General features: G+C 47.7%; 1 protein-coding gene across 2 annotated transcripts; it reads right to left on the reverse strand.

The window, feature by feature from the left end:
- Positions 1-11,165: 11,165 nt before the first annotated feature.
- On the reverse strand, positions 11,166-15,135 carry LRATD1 (LRAT domain containing 1). 2 transcript variants are annotated; one of them, XM_080683027.1, is made up of 2 exons: positions 14,829-15,135; positions 11,166-13,934 (listed from the first exon to the last, which is right to left on the reverse strand). In XM_080683027.1, the coding sequence occupies exon 2, from the start codon at positions 13,897-13,899 to the stop codon at positions 13,021-13,023; it is 879 nt and encodes a 292-aa protein (XP_080539153.1). In that variant the 5' UTR covers positions 13,900-13,934; positions 14,829-15,135; the 3' UTR covers positions 11,166-13,020. The 2 variants fall into 2 exon arrangements, with proteins under 2 accessions (XP_080539153.1, XP_080539152.1); XM_080683026.1 differs by having other exon boundaries at positions 14,895-15,131.
- Between the last annotated feature and the right edge of the window lie 10,184 nt (positions 15,136-25,319).

Consider the following 25,319-nt stretch of genomic DNA (forward strand, 5'->3'; position numbering starts at 1 on the left):
CCACACAACAGTGCTCAGTTCAGAGGGGGGGGATGTGCATGGTAAGCAACAGGCCCCTGGGAAGCAGGGGATCCAGGTAAGAGGGAAGTGGCTCTGGGGGAGGGGTGGGAGAATAACTGCCGGAGAAGTCTCTAGCCCCGTGGTCGGCAAACTGCGGCTCGCGAGCCACATGCGGCTCTTTGTCCCCTTGAGTGTGGCTCTTCCACAAAACACCACGGCCTGGGCGAGTCTATCTTGAAGAAGTGGCGTTAGAAGAAGTTTAAGTTTAAAAAATTTGGCTCTCAAAAGAAATTTCAGTCGTTGTCCTGTTGATATTTGGCTCTGTTGACTAATGAGTTTGCCGACCACTGCTCTAGCCACAGACACACACCCACAGGTACTCTCCTTTTCCAATCCTCACCCGAGGATATTTTTCCATTGATTCTTAGAGAGTAGAAGAGAGAGGGAAAGACAGAGAGAAACATCATTGTGAGAGAGACATATTGATTGGTTGCCTCCTGCATGCGCCTGACCAGGGCCCGGGCCGGGGAGGAGCCTGCAACAAGACATGTGCCCTTGACCTGAATCGAACCCAGGACCCTTCCGTTTGCAGGCTGATGCTCTATCTTCTGAGCCAAACTGGCCAGGGCCACAGGAACTCTGTATAGGGCTCCAATTGCACTTAGATACAATCATGGACTAGAACATTAGGAGGAGGAATTTGCCCTTCCTTTGCTAGGGTAGTTCCTGTTTTCATTGAAAAAAACAGTCATTTTTATCTTCTCTAGAGCACCTCCATTTGGATGAAATTTCAGTCCTCCTTTGATTTTTATCTAACAGTTTTTGAGCAACCACTCCATACTTGAAATTCTGCTGGGGAAGATAAAAAATGAGCAAGACAAGACCCATTCTCTCCAAAGAGTTTCCATTTAAGTGGAGACAAAGCAAAGCCTTTCAAGAATTAGGAAACCTGTACTCTTGATGGTAAAAGAAAATTCACTTCATACCTTCACTTAGGTTCGTTGTACAAAGAACAGTGGGGGGATAGTTTTACAGCCATTTTAAACCTTAACTTCACCTTAACTTCACCCCATGTGAGTGAGGTAGGATTCATGATCTCCTCTTCAGAGGTGAAGGCACGAGGGCCCAGGACTGTAATATGCCCAAGACCACACAGCCAGAAAGCTCACAGTCAGATGTGTAGACTTTCCCAATCCCATGTCCTTTTCATGAGGCCATTCTTCTGCTAGGTGGTTCACTTATTGAATTTTGTTTTCTCGGGTCTATTTCAATTTCTAGTGAGTTCATGGTTCATGAGGAATAACTAAACTCATTCAGAAACGGCAATGCCACAGGTTGAGTAGTAAGCTGTTCATTCATGAGACTGGCCTTGGGGAAACACTGATTCCCTGCAGCATCGCACAGTGGTGCTCTCTTAGCGAGTTCAACAGGTCTCTGTGTAAGTGTAAATATGGCCTGTGGCCACATCTGTGCAGGCTCTGTCCCATGTCCTTATCCTGCTGTTAGGGCTGGCCAGCCACTAAACAGGCAGTATTTTGTGCAATTGGTTCAGGCTGTTGGTAGGAAAAAATGAATTGAAAATCATGTATATATTTTTAAGTCCAGAATTTTAGGCTTTTTATAAGAAATTAGAAGTAAGTAGCATACATTACTTTTGTTGTTGTTGTTGTTGCGCTTATATTTGAAAGGCATTTCCCCCACTCACTATAAGCAGCAAAATATGGCCTTCCTTTAATAGAGTAGTTTCTGTTTTCATTAAACACACACACACACACACACACACACACACACACATTTTCACCTTCCTTAGAGCACCTCCATTGTCAGTAGTCCTTTGATTTTTATCAAAAAGTTTTTGAACAACTGCTGCATAGTTGAAATTCTGAGAGGGAAGATAAGAAAAGAGTAAGACAAGATCCATTCTCCCCAAAGATTTATCATCCAAGTGGAGACAAAGCAAAACCTTTCAAGAATGAGGGACTCTGTAATCTTGATGGTAAAAGAAAATTAATACATTAACTCAGATTCCTCTGATTCAACCGAATCAATAAATGAAAAATCCCCTGAGGACTGCCTTGGACCCCTGGTGATAGACACAGACTTCTTGAATAGCATCCAACTAGTGTGTCTGTTTCTAAAGTTCAGGATGGAAAACAAAAGAATCTCAACATTGAGGCCGAATTCCATTTTGACTTGGAGACCCGCTTTTGAGACTTTCATTCCGGGACACGGAAGGTCAAATCCAGGTTATTAGTGCGTGTGTTACACAGTAGGTCCAGAGTCTGAAAGGGTTGGCGTTTGTTTCTATTGATTTTTAGAGAGAGAGGGAGAGGGAGAGAAACATCGATCTATTGTCTCCCATACATGCCCTGACCTGGGACCTAACCAGAAACCTAGGGATGTGGCCTGACCAGAAAGCCACCTGCAGTCTTTTGCTGTGCATAAATTCCCTGGTCTATTGACAGCACTTCAGCCAACCCAGCCAGGGCGAGTGGGTTTGTGTTTTTGAATACCCAAATATCTACTTCTGTTAGGTACGTTTTTTGAAAAACTTAGAAGTTCACCTTTGTTCATCAGCTGCTACCAGAGGTTCAGTAGAAATACTCCTACATGTTAGTTGGAAACTTTAAGTGAATTTTTTCCCTGTGCGTAAAGGGTAGAAGGAGACATTTGATTATTCTAGGACAATCTCATGAGAGACAGACAAATATAATGGCCTAGGATCAGAACACCTGAATTACAGACAGGCTGGTGTTCTACCAAATGCAAGGCATGTACTATTGGGCTGGCGGTTTTCCATTTGTACGCTGGGACAGTAAGACCTGGGGGACACAGGCTGGGTGGGAGGATGGCAATGACTGCGTAACCTACACACGTCTGAGCGAATGTCACCTGATACTCTTCAGACCTTGCCCCTTAGGTTAGTTTATCATTATAGGCAAATCTCATAGGCAGGATATTATTGTCGATAAGAAAAGAGTTTGCAATGCAAACAAAATCACCCTGGCTGTGTAAGGTTGGAGACGTAGGATTTTATTAGTATTTGTTACTTAAAATTACTTTGAGGGATAGTCTTCCTCTAGGCAGCCCATGTTTGGTTCCAAATATAATCTTATTGGAAGACTAGAACGACAACATCAGCAATACTCCTTGAGGGTTCTTGTCAGTCTGACAGATTTGACAGGCAGACAGTTTAAATTTATTAAAATATTTTATTGGGCCCAGCCGGTGTGGCTCAGTGGTTGAGCATCTACTCATGAACCAAGGGGTCCCTAGCTAGGTTCCAGTCAGGGCACATGCCTGGGTTTTGGGCTCTATCCCTAGTACGGAGTGTGCAGGAGGCAGCCGATCAATGATTCTCTCTCATCAATATTTCTCTCTATCCTTCTCCCTGCCTCTCTCTCTCAAATCAGTAAAAACATATTTTCAAAAAATTCTATTGGGTGTTTTCAAAAGACAAGGGGTTTTTATACTGTAAGTGGACTGTTTTCACCAGCTTATTAAAATAAATAATAATATTTTTATTTTATATTATTAAATGTTTGTTTTCATCAACATGAGAATCGATACTTAAAAATTTCAATCCAGTCACTGATGCCTGGATAGTTAACCTATTTCTCAATCTTTGCATATAATGTGGGATTTTTCCTTTTTAAAGCAAATGAGAATGCCTCACAAAAGGGAAAAATTTGCCTGCATTATATGCTAAATTTCATGCTGATATTTAATAAAGTATTGGCAGCTTCAGAAAGCTGATGCATTGTGCTGGAAGCCATTAGAAGCCTCTGAGCAAATTCAGGGTTTCCTTAGACAAGAGGCTTAGATCTGTTTTTCTTCAAAGAAATTCTATTATTTTTATTGAAGGAATATTGTCAAAGTGAATAGATTTCCGATTTTTTTCAAAGGCCATTTGAAATTAAACACAGTATGCTTTAACACTGAAATATTTATAAAGACTGCAAGCCAGTATCATATTAGAGATGTCGATTTCCTCTTTGCAATAGTTCCACCTTCAACTGCTAATTCTACCTGGGAAAATGGTCTTAATCTGGAAACATTTTGCATACTGCCTCTGACCACTGTCCTCATGGATTCTGACTTCTGGCTATGTTATTTTTATAGCTCACCTTGCCCCTCAGAAATAACCTGTGGCCCTGGCGGTTTGTCGGTAGCCTTGACCTCTTTCCTTGAGTGAGAGCGCCTTATCTCTGAAGGGCGAAGACCATCACTGCTTCGGGCCCAGACCAACTCCAAGAAGCCCCTAAGCTGCACAGCTTCCTACTGGAGAACGTGTCCCAGCCCTGTGAACTGAACTTAGGCAATCAGTTCACCTGTCAATCACAGATCTTGTCTACCCTGGGAGGTGAATTAATTGGTAAATTAAATGCTAATAACCTGCCAATCTCCAGTGTTCTATAGCAAAAAGGTTTTCCTACAGTATATTTAAATATCGCTTCTACAGAACTTGTAGAACAAAAATCACTCTAAATAATTCTGCATATAAATGACAGAAGATAAGCTATTACATTTAAATAACATGAAAAAGTTGTCTATTTCCCCCACAAAATTGTGTATTTGTCCTAAAGACATCATTCAGCTCTTCTGGGGCAGTCAGTGTCTTTCCTTTCTTGAAGCTGATGTCATTTCCAAATGCTACTTCCTTTGACCTTTACAGTGTTTTGTGAGATTATGCCTTGGTAAAGACCCATATTCCAGGCTGTAGTGAATTCGGGCTAATCGTGGACCTGTCTTCTTTACCAGATTGGGTTCCTGGCGTGTAGAACATGCTTTGTGTCTACATGACCTAAACAAAGTCTTGCCTTTACTAGGGACCCAACAAATGTTTAAGGAGTTGACCTGCCATTAGAAGATTAGCTTAAAAATAGCACTTCACTCTTCTTGCGGAAGGATATTTGCTTTGGAATTAACTGAATTGAAATGATCCACAGACATAGAAGCATGGGACAGACTGAGGAGTTTCAAAGGGAAGGCAGGAGTGGGTGGGGAGAAAGGAACCAGGGAATTTATAAGCATATATGCAGAGCCCAGGGCCACAGACAATACTGTGGTGAAGGCCTGGGGGGGGGGAGGGGCAGGTGCAGGGTGGAAGGGGTCAGTGGGGAAAAGAAACAAAACCAAAGGGGACAGCTGTAATACTTTGCACAATAAAAATATTTTTTTTAAAAAGAAGAATTAAGTCAGCATTAGCTCAGCATCTACTAGTAATATGACCAGATATTCGCTACTATGGGACCAAAGTTCAAAATGCCAAGATTAAAAGCTATTTCAGAATGCAATCTGAATATGATGCCTATTAACGTTGTGTTTGACATCGTTTAGGTGCTGAAAATTGAAATATTAAATGATTAGAGTGAATGTTAAGTGTTAGCATAAAGAAGCTCAGTGAGAATGGGTCAGTTTGGTCCGCGGATGCTGTTGAAGTAAAGAGCCTTGTGGGGCAAGAAGCACCACAGAACAGCTGATCAATAAACTGGGTTGCAAAGGATGAGGCGGCTTTTGGTCTGTGGCCAAGGAGGGGCGAAGAATGTTGCACACACACGAAACAGCTTGAGCAAAGGCCAGCTGCTTGAAGCAGGTGGTTCAGGGCAGATGACATAGTGGGAATGCCCTGTCATGGGTCAGGGGATGAAGCCTCAGAGGCTGGGGCCCAGAGGGCAGAAGGGGCAGCAATGACTGATGCCATGCAGCCTGGATTTTATCTGGCAATGTATAGGAAGCCCTTAAAGGCGTTCAGGAAGTAACATGGGCAAAACAGATCTAGGCTGTCTAACCTATTTTGTTAGTCGGTAGAGGACAGAATAACTACCTCTCCTCCCATTTCCTTGGGTAGATCCTGTCTCATAAAATTTGCACAATAATACAGATGCTCAGGTGGGGCAGGAGGGGCACTGATTTTTATATAAGTATGTTTCAAGGATTGCATGGGACATACTTATACTGAAATGATGATCCCTTGTTTTTCTGACATTCAAATGTAATTGAGTGGCCTGGGCTTTGATTTGCTAAATGGGGCAACCCTAGCCTTGGGTTCTCTCTGGCTCAGACCCGGAGCAGACACTGCCTCTGAGAAGCAGGACCAGGAGGAAATAAAGCTCGTGCTATTAGGAGCCGGGAGATGTTTTACAGAATCATTGTCAGCATGATCTCTCCCTGATCTGCTCATTCCCCAGGAGAATCTGAAATCTGAAAACAATGGGCTTGGCACTAAACAAAGAGCTGGCGTGTTGCGGGACTGCTGGAGGGGAAAATAATTGAATTTAGAATAATAACTTATCTGTTCAAGCCAATGCCAGTATACTTAAAATAAGGAAGCCCTGAAGTTTCCCGGCATGCGCAGAGCGTTAATGTCTGTATCACAGGTTGATGGCAAGAATTTCCTTAGGAAGTACACAAGCAGTGGCCTTATATGATCTTTTCTGTTTTTGAACACTGGCTGTAGCTCAACATTAGCTTGTAGACTCTAGCAGGGGTCCTCAAACTTTTTAAACAGGGGGCCAGTTCACTGTCCCTCAGACCGTTGGAGGGCCGGACTATAGTTTAAAAAAAAAAAACAACTATGAACAAATTCCTATGCGCACTGTGGGCCCGGGACGAGACGGCTGCTAAGCAGGACAGGCAGCGGTACCCGGCGGGCCAGATAAATGACCTCGGCGGGCCACATGTGGCCCACGGTCTGTAGTTTGAGGACCCCTGTAGCATTGATTTTGTGCTTGGAATGTAGGACATTGCTCCTACTCACACCTAATATTTTACAAGCCTCTCCCCATTGGACCAAGTTCAGTTCAGAGCTCATATTCACATAAATATAATTGGATCATAACAACCACTGGGCATAGCAATTATTTGAAAATTTTAATATATAAATGAATAATCTTTATTTAGAAAAACATCCATGACCAAACTCCATCAAATCTAATTTTCCCAGAGAGTTAAGCTCATATTCTAGTAGGTTTTTCCCTATATAAACTGAAGAGAATTTCAAGCAAGAGCTTCAATAAGCTTCCTTCTGCAGGAATAACTTGGTGATTTCATGCGAGGAAAATCTCTCCTGGAGGTAAGTGAGAGGTGAAGTCGTGAGAAGTTATACTCGGAATCGTTAGTTTTCTTTCCTTTTCCAACCAAATGGCCAGAGAACATTTTCTTTTTGGATTCTCTGATAGTATTTTTTTCCTAGAAGCAAGTAGAACATTCACAATATACTTTCACTGAAATTTGCCTTACGCCTTATAAATTGTATGTCTGTGAGCCTTCTGAGGTGGGAAAACCCTAACAATTTCAGTTAGAGAAACTTAGGCTCCCCTTTACTTAGTACATACGCCAAGTTGTGGGACTCCTGGTGTTCCTGCGGATAAAGTATTGCTGAGCACCACTTCTAATAGATTCCACAGCCTGATATTTACTGAGCGCCTACTCAGTACCAGAGATGGATTAAAAGCCACATCGTGGGGAATCCTTCATCTGGGCGCCGCTACTGAGTGAACCATCACAAAACCTACCTTCAGCAAAAAAAGCAGACACTTTTTTTCTTTTTTTTTGCAACATATTCAAATATTTAAATGTTTTACATTGCAAGCTCCAATGAGGTAAACATGCAACATAGGAGCTATGATATTATGAAGATTTTATAAATTATCAAAGAGTGGGGAAATAAGAACTTTACTATCTTATTCTGTTAGAATGGAAAACAGGTATCCCATTAAAAAGCTTATTAGCTTATTCTATCATCGCCTAACCTCCGAACTTCAGCTTGTGTCTTATTTTTCAATTACTTCCTAATCTTCACAGCTTTCCTTTGGATCTTGTGTCTTTTTGGTGAGAGAAACAAGGAACATATTTGTCTAAATGTGAAACTAAAACTGTGAGTCCCATATTTTCTTCTTTTTGCTTATGCTTAGTTTTAGGCATAGCCACCTTGCTGCCCCAGGTCCTCCTTAGCACTTTTGACCCCTAAAACCTTTCCTCCTGTTTTCCTATTTTGTTTTGAAATAGTCTGTATGCATGCATGTACATATCGAGATATATGTATCTCTGCATGACATCACAATTATGAGCTGTAGTTAGAAATTTTATATATATATACACACGTACACATATATACATACATAAATGTATATATATTGGCAATATGTACTATGTATATGTGTGTGTATGTATATATATGTGTGTGTGTATACACACACACAGACACACACTAGAGGCCCGGTGCATGAAATTCGTGCACGGGGAGGGGAGGGGGAGCATAGTGTCCCTCAGCCCAGCCTGCACCCTCTCCAATCTAGGGCCCCTTGGAAGATGTCTGACTGCTGGTTTAGGCCCGATCCCAACCAGCAGTCGGACATCCCCCTCACAATCCAGGACTGCTGGCTCCTAACCACTCGCCTGCCTGCTTGCCTGATTGCCCCTAATTGCTTCTGCTTGCCAGCCAGATCACCCCCTAACCACTCTCCGGCCAGCCTGATTGACACCTAACTGCTCCCTGCTGGCCTGATCGCTCCCAACTGCCCTCCCCTGCCGGCCATCTTGTGGTGACATGAGGATGTCGCATGAGGGCATGAGGACCACCTAGGCTTTTATAGTATAGATACACACACACACACACATATACATACACACACTAGAGGCCCAGTGCACGAATTTGGGTCTAGCTGACCTGCCCTGATCAGGGCCGATTGGGCCAGGCTGGCCAGGGGGAGGGGGTGCAGAGGTTGGCCCCAACCCCTGGTTGAACTCCTAGTCTTACTGCTGGTGGAGGGGACAATTTGCATATTAGCCTTTTATTGTATAGGATTGTTGATCGTTAACAATTGTCAATGACATTGAGCTGGGCTTTAGACATTTCCTAAATACAGTTCTTGATGTTCCTGGAAACCAGAAAGCCTGTACTTTTCACCTGCAAACCGTTCATGTGTGTGGCAAAACATTTACGAAAGGCAAACCTAACCCAATTTTCTTCATCTGTTTAAAAAAGAGAAAGCAAAAGCTTCGAAGATATCCACGTGGGTAAAAGGAAATTAGGTTGCTCTGCTTTGTTTGTGCAATTCGTGTTAGTTGCAGTGAAACTAGACCCCATCCATTTATAAGAGGACTCACACACTCAAGTCTCAGGGAATGTTGAACACACACACAGAATATAATCGGAAAGGTAATCTTTGAAGACCATTAGGGTAGACTAAGTATTCAGGTAATGCATTAGTTTGTAAACCCCAATAGCATGCTTTTCTGGAAAAAATCATTCTTCAAACAAAAGTGTTCATTTTAGAAACAACACAAAGAGGACGATAAACATCAACATTTTTAAAAATCGAATCCCATCGACTAATATCTTTGAACTTACAGCTGCTTCTGTGTTTGATGTTCAGATCTGGCACACATGCTTTCTAACCATAAGTGAATCTATATCACTCTTTCTTTTAATGAAACAGTCATGACAGGTACTTCAATTTTAAATATTGAGGAACTTTATATATATATATATATATATATATATATATATATATATATATATATATATTTGGCTCATTGATATACTTTTAATTTCTTTGAAAAATAAATGCAATACATGTAACTTCTATAGGATTTCTTTTTTTTTTAAACAAAGAAATACACTTTGGGAATAACAGCATTTCAGGGCTGGTTCATTTAAAGTATGCTCAGCCGCCCTCCTTTCCCCCCAGCATTTTTTTTTTTAAATTAACAAAATGTGTAGCAGTGCAGTTCTTGGAGAAAAATATTTATTTAGTAACTTACTTTTTCAGAAGCATGCTCTGAATGTGGAGAAAGGGTGGAGGTATAAGGGTAGTTTTCATCTTTACTGGAGAGGGGGCAGGACCAACCCCCAGCTCAGCCTCACTCAGCGCATCGCTTGGTGATAACTAAAACCCAAACTAAATGCCTGGCTTCTGTTCAATGTCAGGGGGCTTCAGGCTCCCTTTCTCTACCCTGATACAATCCAGAGGCATTATATTCACTCCTAATGAAAGCTAAGGTGTGCCCCTGCCACCTTCAGAGGGAATGTCTAGCTTCTTGGTTTCACCCCCATCATTAACACCCTCAAAATATACAGGTTTTTCAGGATAAAGCTATTGGATGATATTCTGATAACATCTTATCCATGGTGCACTATGATTAGAATTATTCTGACACTGGCTGTTACTAACACTGGCCCACAGATAATCCATGATTATTTCAACAGGACTCTGAGAAACCTTACAGACTTTTCAAGTTGCCTGTGCAACCAGTGTGTTACTGTTGTGAATTTGTAGAAGTGTCATCAACTCAATTCTTAACAGGCAATAAAGTCCTGAATGCTATGTTGGCTGCCAAACCCTTTTTATTTTTTTTTTATTTTTATTTTTGCCAGTCTAGTTTCGGCAAGTATAGAGCTGATAAGCCATTCCTCTGTTGACGGACCCTCTTCATAAGAGACAAATCAGCCCTCGATGGTTTGTCTCAGTGGATAGAGCATCAGCCTGCCTACTGAAGGGTCCAAGCTTCAATTCCGGTCAAGGGCACATGCCCGGGTTGCAGGCTCAATCCCCAGTAGGGGGCGTGCAGGAGGCAGCCGATCAATGATTCTCTCTCATCCTGGATGTTTCTCTCTCTCTCTCCATCTCCCTTCCTCTCTGAAATCAATGAAAATATTTTAAAAAGAGACAAATCAGATTACGTGCCATCAGAGGAAGTAAATCTGCAGTCCCACCCTCTGAGTGACAGCCGGAGGACAAAATGTCAAGGAGTCCTGTTGTTGCAATTGCTTAGGATGGTGTTTAATACAGCAGAGAGCCAAGGTACAGTAGGAGGGCACATAAAGAATGCGGCGTGCGCAGACACAATAACGGATCGCGGCTGGTGATCTGCCATCTGTTATTTGAAAGGGGCATAAGTGAGGGGACTCGAGGACTCTCAGTTCTCCGTACATGCAAAGGTGAGTGCGCTAGTACAGAAGTTTTGCCATTGTATGTGCTGAAAGGAAAGCATATGCATTTAAAACATTTTCTTAAAAAATAAATCACTCGATAGCTATAAGAAAAATACTCTAGTTCATAGTCCATTGACCCGACCTTTGGATTCGAGATCAGGGAATGACTCCAGGATGAAAACCAAAACACGAAACAGAAATGAATCACTGACCACGGAAGAGGCCGTTCCAGTCTCAGCTAACCCCGACTCGTGTTTATTGCATTCTTTGGCCATAATATTTGCTGTCCAACTAAATCACAGCTGTCAATAGGCAACTGCTTACGATGATGAGCTAAACACCATTATTTGACAAATTCCCTGGACAGGGACGCAGATGCTGTGAATGTCTGACACACACTGAATTAGTAAGAAATAGTCCATCCGGCTGGGCTGCAGAGCAGGGAGAGAAGGTGGGAAGTTGTTGCCCAAGGAAGGGGTTTCAAACAGCCTTCACTGTTTAAAAAACACGTTTGTGCAGATCCTACAAGTCCTCTCTGGTGTCTCAGGAATGACTTTGTGGGACCGATTACAGAGAAGGGGAAAAGCCACTAACTAGATTCAGTTTTAGAAGGAGATTGAGGAAGAGAGGAAGAAAAACAGAAATGGAAACGTGGAATGGTAATGGTTTACACCACCTAGAAAAGGAACATCATGGAACCTGCTAGCAACGTCCACCAAAGCAGTAAACCCCTTGGCTGGCAGAAATTCAGTACAACATTCACATGAATTAGCGACTCCACCGTGACTAAGGGCTGCTGTTTAAAGAAACAATATCCAAAAACAGAATTCTCAAAGGATTTGAGAAAAATAAGAGTGAGAAGGCAATGCTAGCTAAGCTCGTAGCTACGTCCACTCTTAATGGCCCCCAATATTTAAACGATCATGGAGTAAAGCCATGAAAATAAAAATTTCAATTTGAAATTTTATTAGCATGTTGCTAAAATGGTCAGTAAGAACATCAACACGATATGCTTGGTTGACAGAGTTGGAGCACTGCCCCCTCATTATTAAAACTTTATTTGCACTTCCCCACCTTCTAAGATTTCTATGTTAGGAAAAGCCAAACGAAATAGACTGGCTATGGCATTGTCATAATGCTGGTTTCTGGAACGTTGCCACATCGTTCTCTCTCCCTCTCCCCCAACCCTTTTAAAAATAGGATGATTTTTGAAATGCAGCCCAAGGGGGGAGCAATCCAGGGTGAAGAGCAAGCAACAAGCGCCCTTCTTGCCTGGGGCGGGGGGGCCTGCGCTCCCCCCCAAATTAGCTGCGCCATTTCCCTCCGGGGAAGGGGACCGGGAAGGCTTCCCTACGGCCAGGCTGGGGGCCTCCCAGGGAAAGCGGGGAGGGGAGGAGGTGGCGTTCGCTTCCCTCGGTGGAAACCATAGGAAACAAATACTGTCTAGCTCAGCCCGCCGCCTGGAATACAAAATCAGCAGGCCTGCGGGCTGGAGAGCTGGAACAGTCCCGGACGGCCTCGGGGTGACCCGGAGTCCCGAGGTGCTCTCTCGTGGTGGAATGATTCACCAGTGCTTAAGGGACAGGCTCGATTTCTTGGAAATCCTGCAATCTGGGGACACATCCATACCGGAGTGAACTGCGCCCTGGAAAGACCCATCCTCGCCTCCGACAGGTCTTTCTGTGCGTTTGGGGGCGGCGATGGCGCCTCTCTAGGGGGCGGGGAGATGGTTTCTGAGCAGTGACTCGTGGGGGCAGTCGAGTCCCTGCTCCCCTCAGCCCATTCTCCCTCTCGCCCTTCTAACTCGAGGGGGAAACACACACTGGGTTTCCCAGCGGGATTACCGCCACCGGGGGTCCCAGCCGCGCGCGCAGCTGTCCTGGCAGTCCCAGTCCGTGGCCGGTTCCTGCGATGTCACGCCACTTGCTGGAGGGGTGCGCGGGGGCAGCTTGGGCACTGGCCCCCAGCGGCGGCGGCAGATGCACGAGAGGACTGAGGTGACGAATCCTTAGCTGGGGAGCCCTGGCGCTGGGGAGGAAAGCTGGCGCGGGGGGGACAGGGGGCGCAGGCGGCGCCCCGGGCTACTCCTTGTCCTCCACCAGGTCGGCGAGCTCCTGGAGCACTCGCAGGCGGCCGCTGGCATCGATGCGGCGCTTCTCGCGGATGAGGTCTTCCAGGCTGTGGAACCTGGCCGTGTGCACCTTGTTGTCGCCCAGGTGCACCTTGAGATAGTACTGCTGCTGCGGCGGCGGCGCGCCGGCCGGCACCTCGCCCCCGGCCTTGAACTCCCGCTTGCCGAAGCGGCACCAGGCGGCGAAGCTCTCCGAGTTCGTCCAGCAGATCTCCTCGCTCTTGAGGCCCAGGTGGCCGCAGGCGTTCTGCACCACCAGCTCGGCCACCAGCGGGCGGTAGCGGTACCAGCTAGTCACCACGCGGCCCACGTTGGCCGCGCCCGCCTCGTACAGGCTGTCCTGGCGGATCTCGCCCTGGTGCAGGTGGATGACCTGCCCGCCGCCCACGTAGACGGCCCAGTGCGGGGCGGGCGCCGGCGGCTCGGGGGCCGGCTGCAGCCACAGCAGCTCCAGCAGGTCGCCCGGCTCGCAGAGCGCAGGCAGCGCGCTGACCGCGCAGACGCTCAGGTCGGCGCCCTGAGGGCCGCCGCTCACTTTGGAGAAGATGCATTCCTGGCCCCGAAAGGCGGAGAACTGAGTTTCGTTCAGGACCAGCTGGTGCAGCAGGTGGTGGTGGTGGCGGCTGGGGCTCTCTGGGCAGGGCGTGCACCCCGGGGGGGCTTTCACTCCAAACTTGTCCGGCTGGCCGCGCTCGTCCAGGTCCTCCTCCTCATCGGAGAAGAAGTAGGCGACCCCGACCCGTAGCTCGTCCTTCTCGATCCCAGATGGGTCCCCCGTGGGCAGTTCGCTGTAGTTGAGGTGGGTGATGCGGTCCAGTTGGTTGCCCATCAATGACGCACGAGGCAAGGGCCAGGAGCGGGGATCTGCGAATCCAGAGGAGAGGCAGAGACGCGATCAGAGTCAGCCTGCCCCCTCCCCCGGCGGGACGAGGAGTGCCCCCGGGACTTGCCCGCCCACCCAAGGAGACCTTACTCTAGTCCCTGCGAATCTCTGCTGTCTCCCCAGGGGGGCAGGCCTGGCACAGAAGTCACCGGCCGAGGAGCGAGAGTGGACGCCACCAGACAGCCTGGGACTCCTTCCGGGTACTGGGTCCAACTCTCACGAGAGAAAGGCAGGCAGGCTGGAGGGTGTGCGGGGTCCCAGTGGGGAGGACAGCGTGGGTGGTGGCAGCGTGGAAGACCGACTCCCAGGAAAGGGTGGAGGGGTCCATTGGCAGGGAGAAGGGGCGCCCCAGGCCCTAGAGCTGCGCTCACATTTCGGTCCCCACCCTCTCCAGCCCACCTCTCAGTTTTGCACCAGGTCGCATGCCTTCCCTGCCAGCGCCTCGCACAATGACAATGGGACAGATTCCCGGGCGCTTCCTTGACACCGGCCACCTTTCGCACACTTGGAGCCTAGACACAGGCTGGTACCCTGGTGTGATAGTGCCACATTTGCACACAAAGGCAAACCTTCGCGATGGCACACTCAGACCCCCCGCACTCGCACACAGTCCCAGGCCCACGCTTGCACGCACGCCTATCCATGCACCTACACCCGTGCACGGGGCACATCTGGCCACAGTGCACTCCGCCCCCGACTTCCCTTGCCTTCTCCCCGACACAGTCGATCCGGCTGCGCCAGGGCGAGGCTGCTCTGTCTAAAATAACCGAACAAAGAGGTAAGGGAAGGAAGGGGGAAGCCAGTGCGGTGTACGCGTGTGCGTGTGGATGGCGTGGGGAGCCCACTTTCAGCCCCCCAATCCCTCTCCCTCCTACCGGGCACAGGGTCCAAACCATCGAAGAGAAAACGTCTCCAAGGCAAAGAAAGCCGCCTTTCCGTACCCGTGATTTCCCTGCTCCCGAAACCCCAAACTCCTTTAAAGTCTCCTGGTCCCCATGGGTACTGCGGAGGCAGTGGTGGCAAGTGGGTCCTGGGCGGCGCGTGGGGCTGCGGCGGCTCCGCTCTGCCCCGCGCGGAACGGTGCTGTGGGGCGCCCGGCACGGAGCCCCTCCGCCTGCGGGTCCGCCGGGCTGGGGCGCCCGATCCACCTGCACAGTCCCGACTGGATTCTGGTTTCCCACAGCGGAGGCGACGACTCTAAGTAGCCGGAGCCCTGGGTTCCAGGGCCCGCCCTGGGACGCGCTCATTGGTTGGGGCAGGTGCCCAAGGTCTGCCAATCTCCGCGGGAGGGGGAGGGGAGTGGGGGCGGGTCTCCAGCGCGCGCTCCGCCCCTCCCCGCCCCGTCCCCCGCGCACCCGGGCGCGCGCCACTCGGGGAGCGGGGCGGGGGGGGGGGGGGCTGGCGGGTGTGGGCGCTGCGGGAGCGCGCGAGGGACACGGCGCTTCAGCTGGTGCCTCTGCGCGCAGGCACCCGCGCCCCCAGCGCCAACAACCCACTGTAACAGAGCGCGGTCCGCCCGCGGTTTGTGTTCAGGGAGCGAGGGCTCCAGCAAGGAAGCTGAGTCTGGGGATGGGGAAGAAACCCCGGCGCACTCCGGGCACTGAGGGCAGCCAGTGGCCGGGAACCACATTGTCCGAGGCAGGCACCTGGGGCCCTGCTGGGGCACCGGGAGGGAGCCTGGGTTCCTGAAGGCCCCGGGGCTGGTCCTGGTTCCCAGACCTTTCCCTGCCAGGTGCATTCGCCTTTGAAATTGCACCTCTGACGATAGGCTCCTCTCCAGCCATTGGCGCTGGGTTAAAAGGAGCTAAGTCTGCGCCTTGGCCAGCCCTTTTCCGGTCTGTGAAAAACGGTGCCTCACCAGTGCCGAGAGTAGGACGTCATAGTGTCTCTTCAGCCCAGCACCATCTTTGCTAAAGAAGTTTTAGCCTTTGTGCGAGGACAGTGTCCAGCAGTAATTAATGATTGCATTTCTGGACGGAGAGTTAGTTCATGACTGAATGTGCTCTGGGTGGATACTGGATGCCCAAAGGTAACCTTCATACAGATGAAATTCTAGATCGACAGTTTATAAAAGCTTGTCAAGTTCAGCCTTAAAGAGTTCTCAGGCATCTGGTTGCCCTTTCAAGACGACGGGCTGCAGCGGCTTTGCTGAGAACGTACCCTCTTTCCCCAGAGGGAGCAGGGCCTCCTCTCTGTGCCCCTCGGAGCCTGGTGCACGCTCTTGGTCTCTTACCCTGTTGTGAGTGCAAACCTGTGTTGACTTTCTTCCTCTTCACAAAGTGAACGCCTTGTGGATTGGCTGGTGCTCTACACAACTTTGCATCCTGGCCCCCTTTCACGGTGCCAGGGACAAAAGGCTCCAGCAGCAAAAATAAAAATGGGAACAGCCCACATGGATTGACCATGGGCAGGTGGCTAGGCACTGTGCTCAGAGGGTTAAGCAAAGGATTTAATCTTCACGCCTCCGGAGGGGATTCACTTTTGAGAATGTTAAGTTGCCATCCTTGGAACTGAACACAAGTTGTGATGATCTTTAAAAAATTTATCTCTATCTCTATCTCTATCTCTATCTCTATCTCTATCTCTATATATTTGCTGTAAATAATAAACAGCTTATTTTGGCCCTGAAGTCAAGAAAATTGAACAGATGGCTTCAAAGATCAAGAAGTCCATTACGTATCTGGCTATGACCTGGACTCCCGGGGTCTCGGGAGGGAGGATCTGAGAGCTCATTGCTGGTGTCTGAGAGGAACTCACTGAAACCAGCTCAGAGATTATTGTGGAATAGCTTTAAAAAACCCTCTGTCCACATTCAGATGCAATCTGTACACAAACATTTACAATGCATCTGCTTGGAAGGCTGTGTTCTGTCCTACCTGTCCTACCTCACTCCGCTCCTGGCGGCAGAAGAACAGGCTGTTCTCAGCACCCTTGAGGATAATCAACACACACTATTTCCAGGGCTTCCAACACAGCGCCAAAAAGTCCAAACATCAACATGCAACTTTCCGCATCTCCTTCCCAGGCCTCCCCTGCCCGCCAGGATAAAAGGCTGACTGCTTGAGCAGTCACCAGGGAGAGTAAGTGCCGTGACATCCCTCCCCGCTTTGAAGAATAAGGCAGAGAGCACCTTGACTCTGGGACACTGGAAAGAGGAGCTAAAAGTAAACTAAGGAAAATGCACCTGCGCTTTGTAGTCTTTTGGCAATGACGACAAAGAAGGAAGAAATAGGCCGATCAGCTGAAGGTTGGTGATAAGCCTAACTTTTCTCTTCATCACAACATGGTGTTTGCTAATTGTTTCATCCGTCTGTTATTTCTCACCCCCTCCTGCCTGCTTTTGACTGGAAAAAAAACAAAACAAAACCAAAAAAAAAACACAGTGTCACCAAAAGCAGAATATATTCATCAAAAGCCAACTCTGGAAGCCAGCTGGTTATAATTCTATTTTGACATTTTTGATTGGGGTGAGCAGGTGACTGAGTCTGGCCAATGGAATGCGGGTGGACGTTTGGTAAGTGGGTGCCAGGCTGGGCCCCTGAAACCATTAACACGGTTTTCAGTGGACGGTCCCTGTGATGATTTCCCATGCGCTCTCATTTCCCACTTGGCCGTGTGCGGGCACGCATGGTAGAGCTCCCAGACTCTACAAGACGAGGAGCCCCTGGATGGAAGGAGACACGGGTCCCCGAATGACTGTGCCGAGTAGACGTTGTCCCCGCTCAAACAGTCTGCATTGCACTGTGATGTGAGGGAGGAATAAATTCCGTTGGGTTAAGCCACCAAGAAATGTTACGGCTATTTGTTACAACAGTTAGCCTACCCTTTATTGTAGAACTAACCCAGAGCACACGGTATCCCATCTCCCTCCCTTTCTCTCCTGGTGCCTGTTCTCCCTGGTAGGGTTGACTTTCCACTGATGCACAGCTGTTGACCGGTTCCTTGCTGTGATAAGTTCTTCTTTCTCTCCCCTTCCAGGCTACTGCGCCTCCTGGCTTCCCTTCAGCTCCTCTGGCTCGTCCTCTTAGCATGTTCTGTGGGCTCACTGCGGTCAACGTGTCCCTTCCGGGTTGGCTTTCTTCGGATTCTGTTTCCAGGTTCTCTTCCCAGGGGGTTGTCACGGTGAGATCTTGCCTGCTTCTTCGTCTTCCATCATAGTTCCGTTTGACAGCTCCCCGATGGAGATCGCCAGGCCCCGTTTCTCTCCTGAAGTGCAAACCCAAAGCCAGCCGCCTGGAAGCCATGTCTTCGGGGCTGGCCATAGACACCGACAGGGCTGGCTGTCCCGGCGGAACTCTTCTTGTGTCTGGAAACGGGCTTCCTTTGGGCCTTTCCTTCTGTGGACAGGCCCCGTCACCCTCTGGTTTTGTGAGCCAATGCATGGCACTCTGGGTCACTTTTCCCTTGTCCCCAGGCCCAATATCACTGTGCCCAATGTCCCTTGTGAATATCTTCCTCATCTATTTCAGTCCATTCCTACTGTGGCATCTTAGTCCCAGTCACCAGGAACTCCCATGGAAATTGCTGCAGCAGCCCCCTCGTTGACTCCTGACCCCAGTGTGGCTCCCACAGCCATCTCCCACTGTTACCAGAGGGATTTCTAAAATGTACATTCTGGCCTGGACAGTGTGGCTCAGTGGTTGAGTGTTAACCCAGGAACCAAGAGGTCACTGATTCAATTCCTGATTAGGGTACATGCCCAGGTTTCCAACTCAATCCCCAATAGCGGGTATGCAGGAGACAGCCAATCTATGTTTCTCTCTCATCATTGATGTTTCTGTCTTTCTGTCTTCCTCTCTCCCTAAAATCAATAAAAACATATTAAAAAATAAAATGCACTTCCTGGGGGTGCCTTCCTGCCTGACTCTCTATACCCTCCTCAATCACGCTCATGGACATGGGGAAAACATTTGAAGTCCACGCGCTACATCAAGACCAAGCCCTTGTTTTTCTGCTTCACCTCATCTTTGGCTACTGGGGCGGTCTTGCTTCTTGCTTCTGCCTTACTGATTACGTTTATTTGTTTATTTTCACCTATTTCCCTGCTCCTATGTTACCCATGCTCTTTCTTCTTTAAATAGATTTTTATTGATTTCAGAGAGGAAAGGAGAAGGAGAGAGAGACAGAGACATCAAGGATGAGAGAGAATCAGTGATTGGCTGCCTCCTGCACACCCCCTACTGGTAATCAGGCCTGCAACCTGGGCATTTTCTCTGACTGGGAGTTGAACTGTGACCTCCTGGTTCATAGGCCGATGATCAACCCCTGAGCCTTGCTGGCCGGCCCCCATGCTCTTTCTTATGTTATTGCTCTGTTCCCTCTGCTAGGATTCTTTCCTGCAATGTTCCCCTGGCAGATTTCATGTAGATTTCTTCTCCTCATGGCAGCCTCCTGCACTCACCCAGAGCTCCCCCTGCATCTGTTCTTTCCGATTGTGTTGGTGTGGCCGAGTTCCGTGTCAATATCCACTGCAAGACGGTGAGCCCTTTAGGAGGAGGGACTGCCATGCTCCCGCCATTATCCCCAGCACTGAGCTCTTTCCGGGCTGCCAGGCGGAACTTCAATGCATAGGCACTGAATACACTCCAATGGATAGCAACGGCTCTTGGGAATGGGAGGAATTCTCTCCCCTTCTTTCCTCTACTCATCCTTCCCCTCCCACTTAAATTCCCCTAGACCTCTACCAGAGGGCAGGACATCTATGGTACACTTGTAATAATAGGGGCAGAGACACTTCAGAATTCGATAAAAAAGGAAAAGTGCTTATTGGAAAACAGGACAGAGTCAAGTATTCGCTTTGGCTTGCATTTCACTTGTTCTTTGAGGCGTTCCCTTTGGTGCCGGGGTGTGTTTTTTTTAAACGACTGGTGCTGATTCATCTTGTTTTCCTTGCCCAGGCCTATGTTTATCGCAATGAGGTATTTATTTATTTTCCAGTTGTCAAATGTTTAGATCTAACTACTGACATAGCACACAGTTAATGAAGTATGGTTTCTACTTAAAAACACGTACTTAACATACCACTAGCACACTCCGCCTGTTTCTAAATGACCAAGGGCGAGGAGCTTAGGGGATGGGTGTTCTCATGCTCACATTCCATCATCCCTCTTGCTTTAATGTTGTCCTAATTGCTATCTGTGTCTTGGTCTTTGATCCTAATACCCACACTTGCCCTCTTCTCATAGGACAGCTCTCATGTGAGGGTTCTGTTTCCGAGGGCCTGGATTCAGACCCTGGCTCCACCATCGCCGGCCACATGGCCTTGGGCAAAATGCCTGGTTCCTTCATCTGTAAAATGTGAGTAGTAACAGTGTTCTTCTCTAAGGGATTTTGACGAATATTAAGTGAGATACTATATTAACAGCACCTTGCACAACATCTGGTCTAGAATAAGGTCTTCATAACTATTAGGTAGGATTACAGGTTTCTGTCCTACAGGGTCCATGGCATTTTCCTTTGCCATATTCCTCCTTTGTAACATTCTTTATTCTTTATTATTATTACTAGAGGCCCAGTGCACGAAATTCGTGCACAGGGGAGGTGTGTGTCCCTCAGCCCAGCCTGTACCCTCTCCAATCTGGGACCCCTCGAGGAATGTCCAACTGCACATTTAAGCCTGATCCCACTGGGCAGTCGGTTGTCCCTCTCACAATCCAGGACTGCTGGCTCCCAACGGCTTGCCTGCCTGCCTGCCTGATTGCCCCTAACCACTATTTCCTGCCAGCCTGACCACCCCCTATCCACTCCCCTGCCAGCTTGATCGATGCCTAACTGCTCCCCTGCCAGCCTGGTCACCCCTAATTGCCCTCCCCTGCAGGCCTGGGTTCCCCCCCCCCCCAACTGCCCTCTCCTGCTGGCCTGATTGCCCACAACTGCCCACAACTGCTCTCCCCTGCTGGCCATCTTGTGGTGGCCATCTTGTGTCCACATGGGGGTGGCCATCTTGTGTGTTGGAGTGATGGTCAATTTGCATATCACCTCTTTATTATATAGGATTATTTATTATTCCATTGGAGCACATAGTGTTAAGCCTGGAGATCAGACCCAAGATATAGCTTAGCTAATGTCCACTATGTTAACTTCACATAAACTCACAATTCATTGAGCTGATACTCTGAACCTGCCACAGGGCTTGGGGCCTGGGGAGTCAAAGGTGAAGAGGACACATTCCCTGTTCTCAGTGCAGCTCACGTTGTATGTGGCGTGTTGACCAGGATACAGTCCTCTGCAAACACAGAGAAGCAATAAATGAACATGTAAAAGTGAACACTTTTACAAGCAGGGAATTCTTAACTACGGGAGGACTCGGGAGGCGGTCTCACAGAGAGGCTTTGCATGACTATAATGTTTCTGAACAGAAAAGAGTGGAGTCCTTTCCATTAAAAGGAGCAGCGTATAGAAAATGCTAGAGTCATGAACAATCTAATGTTTTCAGCAAACCTCATCGTGGTTTGGTATGGTAGCATGGAACACAGACATACATGGCCAGGTCAGAAAGGGGCCCTTCTGTGAGAAGTGGCTTTAGGAAGGCCCTCCTGCCCCATGGTGTCAGTTTACACTGAAGGGAAAAGAGGCCAGGACGGAGAGCATTGGCGAGGACGTGGCAAGGGAGCAGGTGTCTGGGTCAGCTTGCACGGCTCTGACAGGTGCACAGAGTGCGGCTCCCGGAGCAGACGTTTGTATCTCCCAGATCTGGAGGCTAAAGGTCCAAGATCAGGGTGCTGGCAGGGTCAGGCTCTGGCTTGCAGGAAACTGCCTTATTGCTGTACAGTTGCAGTCACGTGATAGGGAGGAGGAGGGAGAGTGAGGGAGAGAGAGCAAGATAAAGAAGAAGGGAGAAGAGGAAGAGAAACAGAAGGAGGGAGGGGAGGGGGAGGAGGAGAAGGAAAAGGGGGAGGGGGAGGAGAGAACAGACAGCTTTCCAGTCTCTTCTCATGAAGGGCATTAATCCTATCATGAGGGCTCCACTTCCCCAAGGCTCCATCTCCATGTACTGTCACATTGGGGATTAGGGTTTTAACATAGCATTTCAGGGTGACACAAACATTCATTTCCTGGTACCAGGTAAGTGACCTAAGGGCCTGGGGCAAGGCAGAGGAATGGGGACACAGAGGAACGTATGGCTTTGGGCTACCCTAAAGTAGAATCAGTAGGAATTAGTGGCCATGTTGATGACTGGGGGAAGGAGCTGAGCTGAGTGACTCCCAGCTTTCTGGATTGGACACCCGGGGCATCCCTGGGATTACCTGGACGACCTGGCTTCGCAGACCACATGAAAAGGGATTTCTCCTTTCCCTGAGGCTCAGGACTTTCCAAACTATGATCCATCGCAGCTGCTTCTGAAGAGCTGGCCTCCATTGTTCACCATTGTTCAGCAGGGCTGTCTCCTTGCTGTCCTCCACACCCACACCACTGCTTCCTGCCTTTGGAGTTTTGATCACAGCGCTCCACCCACATGGCATGCGCTCTATATTCTCCACCTAATCTCTCCTTGCAGGTGAGTCTGAGCTTACCTGCCTTAGAGAGCTTTCCCAGCCACTCAGAATGAGGCCGCTCTGCCCTCCCTGCTCCGTCTGCCTTCCAGTACATTTAACTGATTTTGTGTGGCACATACAACACCATGTTCTCATCACCGTCTCTCTTCCCGGCCACACAGAGAGGTTACTTAGCTCCAGCTTCTTTGTAGTTAGTGTTTTCACCCCCATGTGCCCACGTCCTCACCGATGGGAATGTGAGCAGAAGCAGCTAAGCATGCTGGGAGCTCTCCCGGCTTTGTGTCTTCTGTCAGTGCTTTTGAAGGAAGAGTTCTAAAATGGAGGAGGATGGATAAGTTGACTCTAACTGGCCAAAGAGAGATAATGGGCTTTATTTTTAAATTTATCTTTATTGTTGAAAGTATTCCATTGTCCCCTTCTAGCCCGGCATCTGTTTCAGCCCCAAGCCTTCACCACACTATTGTCTGTGTCCATAGGTTATGCATATATGCACATAAGTTCTTTGGTTAATCTCTTCTCACACTCCCTCTCCCTCTCACACACACACACCTTCCCTCTGAGATTCAACCATCTGTCCCATGCCTCCATGTCTCTGGATCTATTTTGTTCATCAGTTTATCTTGTTCTTTAGATTCTACATATGAGTGAGATCATGTGATACTTGTTTTTCTCTGGCTGGCGTATTTCACTTAGCATAGTACTCTCCAGATCCCTCCATGCAGTCTCAAAGGGTAAGAGGTCCTTCTTTTTTACTGCTGCATAGTATTCCACAGTGCAAATGTACCACAGCTTTTTATCCACTCGTCTACTGATGGGCACTTGGGCTGTTCCAGATCTTAGCGATTGTAAATTGTGCTGTATGAACATAGGGGTGCATATATTCTTTCTGATTGGTGATAATTGACTTTAAATTAGACTTTATGTGAGTGGCCAAAAACAAGAACAACTAAAGCTTCCTATGGTAAACTACCAAGATTTGGAGATTCATTTGTTAACACAGGGAAAGCATGATCTATCCTGACTACTCTGACCTTGAACACTTGGTGTCCTCTGTGGCGTAGGAACAAATGAGGGATCCCTTTGTCATTTCACACTGTGCTTTTCTTCGCTCGTAGTAAATATCTTTTGAATGAAATTGAACCTTGGTTTGATGACTTAATGAAAAAAGACTCTCAGATGGGAGATAAAGTGATAATCCAGTATTTACAGCCTCATCCCACTTTGGTGTGCCCCACTTAAAAAAAAAAGTACTTACCTCTCTTTATTTAATGCCCGTGTACCTGAAACTGTCCCCTCAGATTCGAAAATGAACCATCTCAGCTGGTCAGAACTTCAGAATCTCTGCTAGTCATATCCCACTGAATTCTCCTTTGCCTTTATGAGTAGAAGAGAGATACAGAAGATTAAACTTGTCTCATGCTGATTACTGAAGTTCTTTGGTAGAAGAAGTAAACTTGTACTTGTATTATTAATTTTTTTTAAGGGACGTGGGAATGCTGACCTGAGCCAAAGTGTAGTTAGGTGTTGCTATGCTACCAGCGAGACTGGGGCCACTTTCCCCACTTGTGTACAACACCATCTTTTATTGCATTTCCCCTTAATATTTCTGTTTCGATGTAATGCCACCAATTTGAAATGTGTATATATTGCTTCCTGCCCTTGAGGACCTTCGTCAAAATGAGATATTTTAACTAAAATGAGACACTCACCATTTCCTCCTGCCCTGTATTTATTTTGTCATAAAACCCCATGCATCCATGAGACCACGATTTTTCAAGTTTATGATCTCAAAAGTGATTTTAGAAATATTACCAATAATAATACATGATTGAAAAGCAAAGGAGAAATTCCGTCTGGATGACAGTAGCTATTTATAAAATCCTCCAGCCATCTTCCCCCAGGTTGAAGTACAGGCCGAATCGCTCAGGTAATCCACAGAGCTGGTTTCAACAGAAAATTTGAACCGTAGCACTTTCTGGTGTGTTTCTGTTTTCTTGTGTTTAAATGCAAGTTGCATGTTGAAACCAAATTCTTCTGATTTTGGAAAGTGTATGCTTATAAGGATTTGCAATATTATTATTATTTTTTTTCTGCTGAGGGCTCTTTCTGGAAGGGAGGAAGGGAGGGAGGGAGGATGATGAACAAGAAGAGTTTGTTTTCTTTCCATTTGTCAACACTGTTGTCCTAAGGGTCGGCGGGGTGGGAGGGTGGGGGGTGAGGGGGCTAGACCTGGAGGGGGAATCAAGAGACTTGGTTCCTTGCTTAGCCATGGACTCTCTGGGTGGCTTTGCATCACACATGCCTCCTTCTGGGTCCTCTGTTTATCATGTGAATTAGGTAGCATCTGAGGCTCACATGGGAGTCCACCAGAGAACATGAGAATCAATCAGAGAACATCCTCCTATCCCACATTCCTGGGCTCCATTCAGGACCTATTGAATCAGAGCACCAAAGAGAGGGGGCCCAAGATGTTGGTAGTTTATAGAGCTTTTTAGGAGACCAGATTGGCATGAATCCATGAGTCAGCATCCTGTGGATGCAAGCATTCCATAATGTTTTGGTGATGAATGAGAGAGGGGAGGAGCCAGGGACCAAGACACAAAGTCTTCAATGGGGACTTATAAATTGCCCTGAGGGGCTGATGGCTGCAGAAATGGGTCACCACCGGGCACAGGCACACTGAAGCTTAGGCCATACACCTGCTCCATCATGTTGACCAGGCTCTCCGTGTGTGTGTGTGTGTGTGTGTGTGTGTGTGTTTTATAGCGTCTGCTTTATAGTGTCTGTTTGGAGTGATGATGATTGTTTTTAAAATACAGTTTGGGCCTCTCCACAGATTCCCAGCAGCTCTAAAGGATGGAGTAAAACCCG

This window comes from Plecotus auritus (genome assembly GCF_963455305.1).
Source record: "Plecotus auritus genome assembly, chromosome: 8".
Classification (NCBI taxonomy): Eukaryota; Metazoa; Chordata; class Mammalia; order Chiroptera; family Vespertilionidae; genus Plecotus; species Plecotus auritus.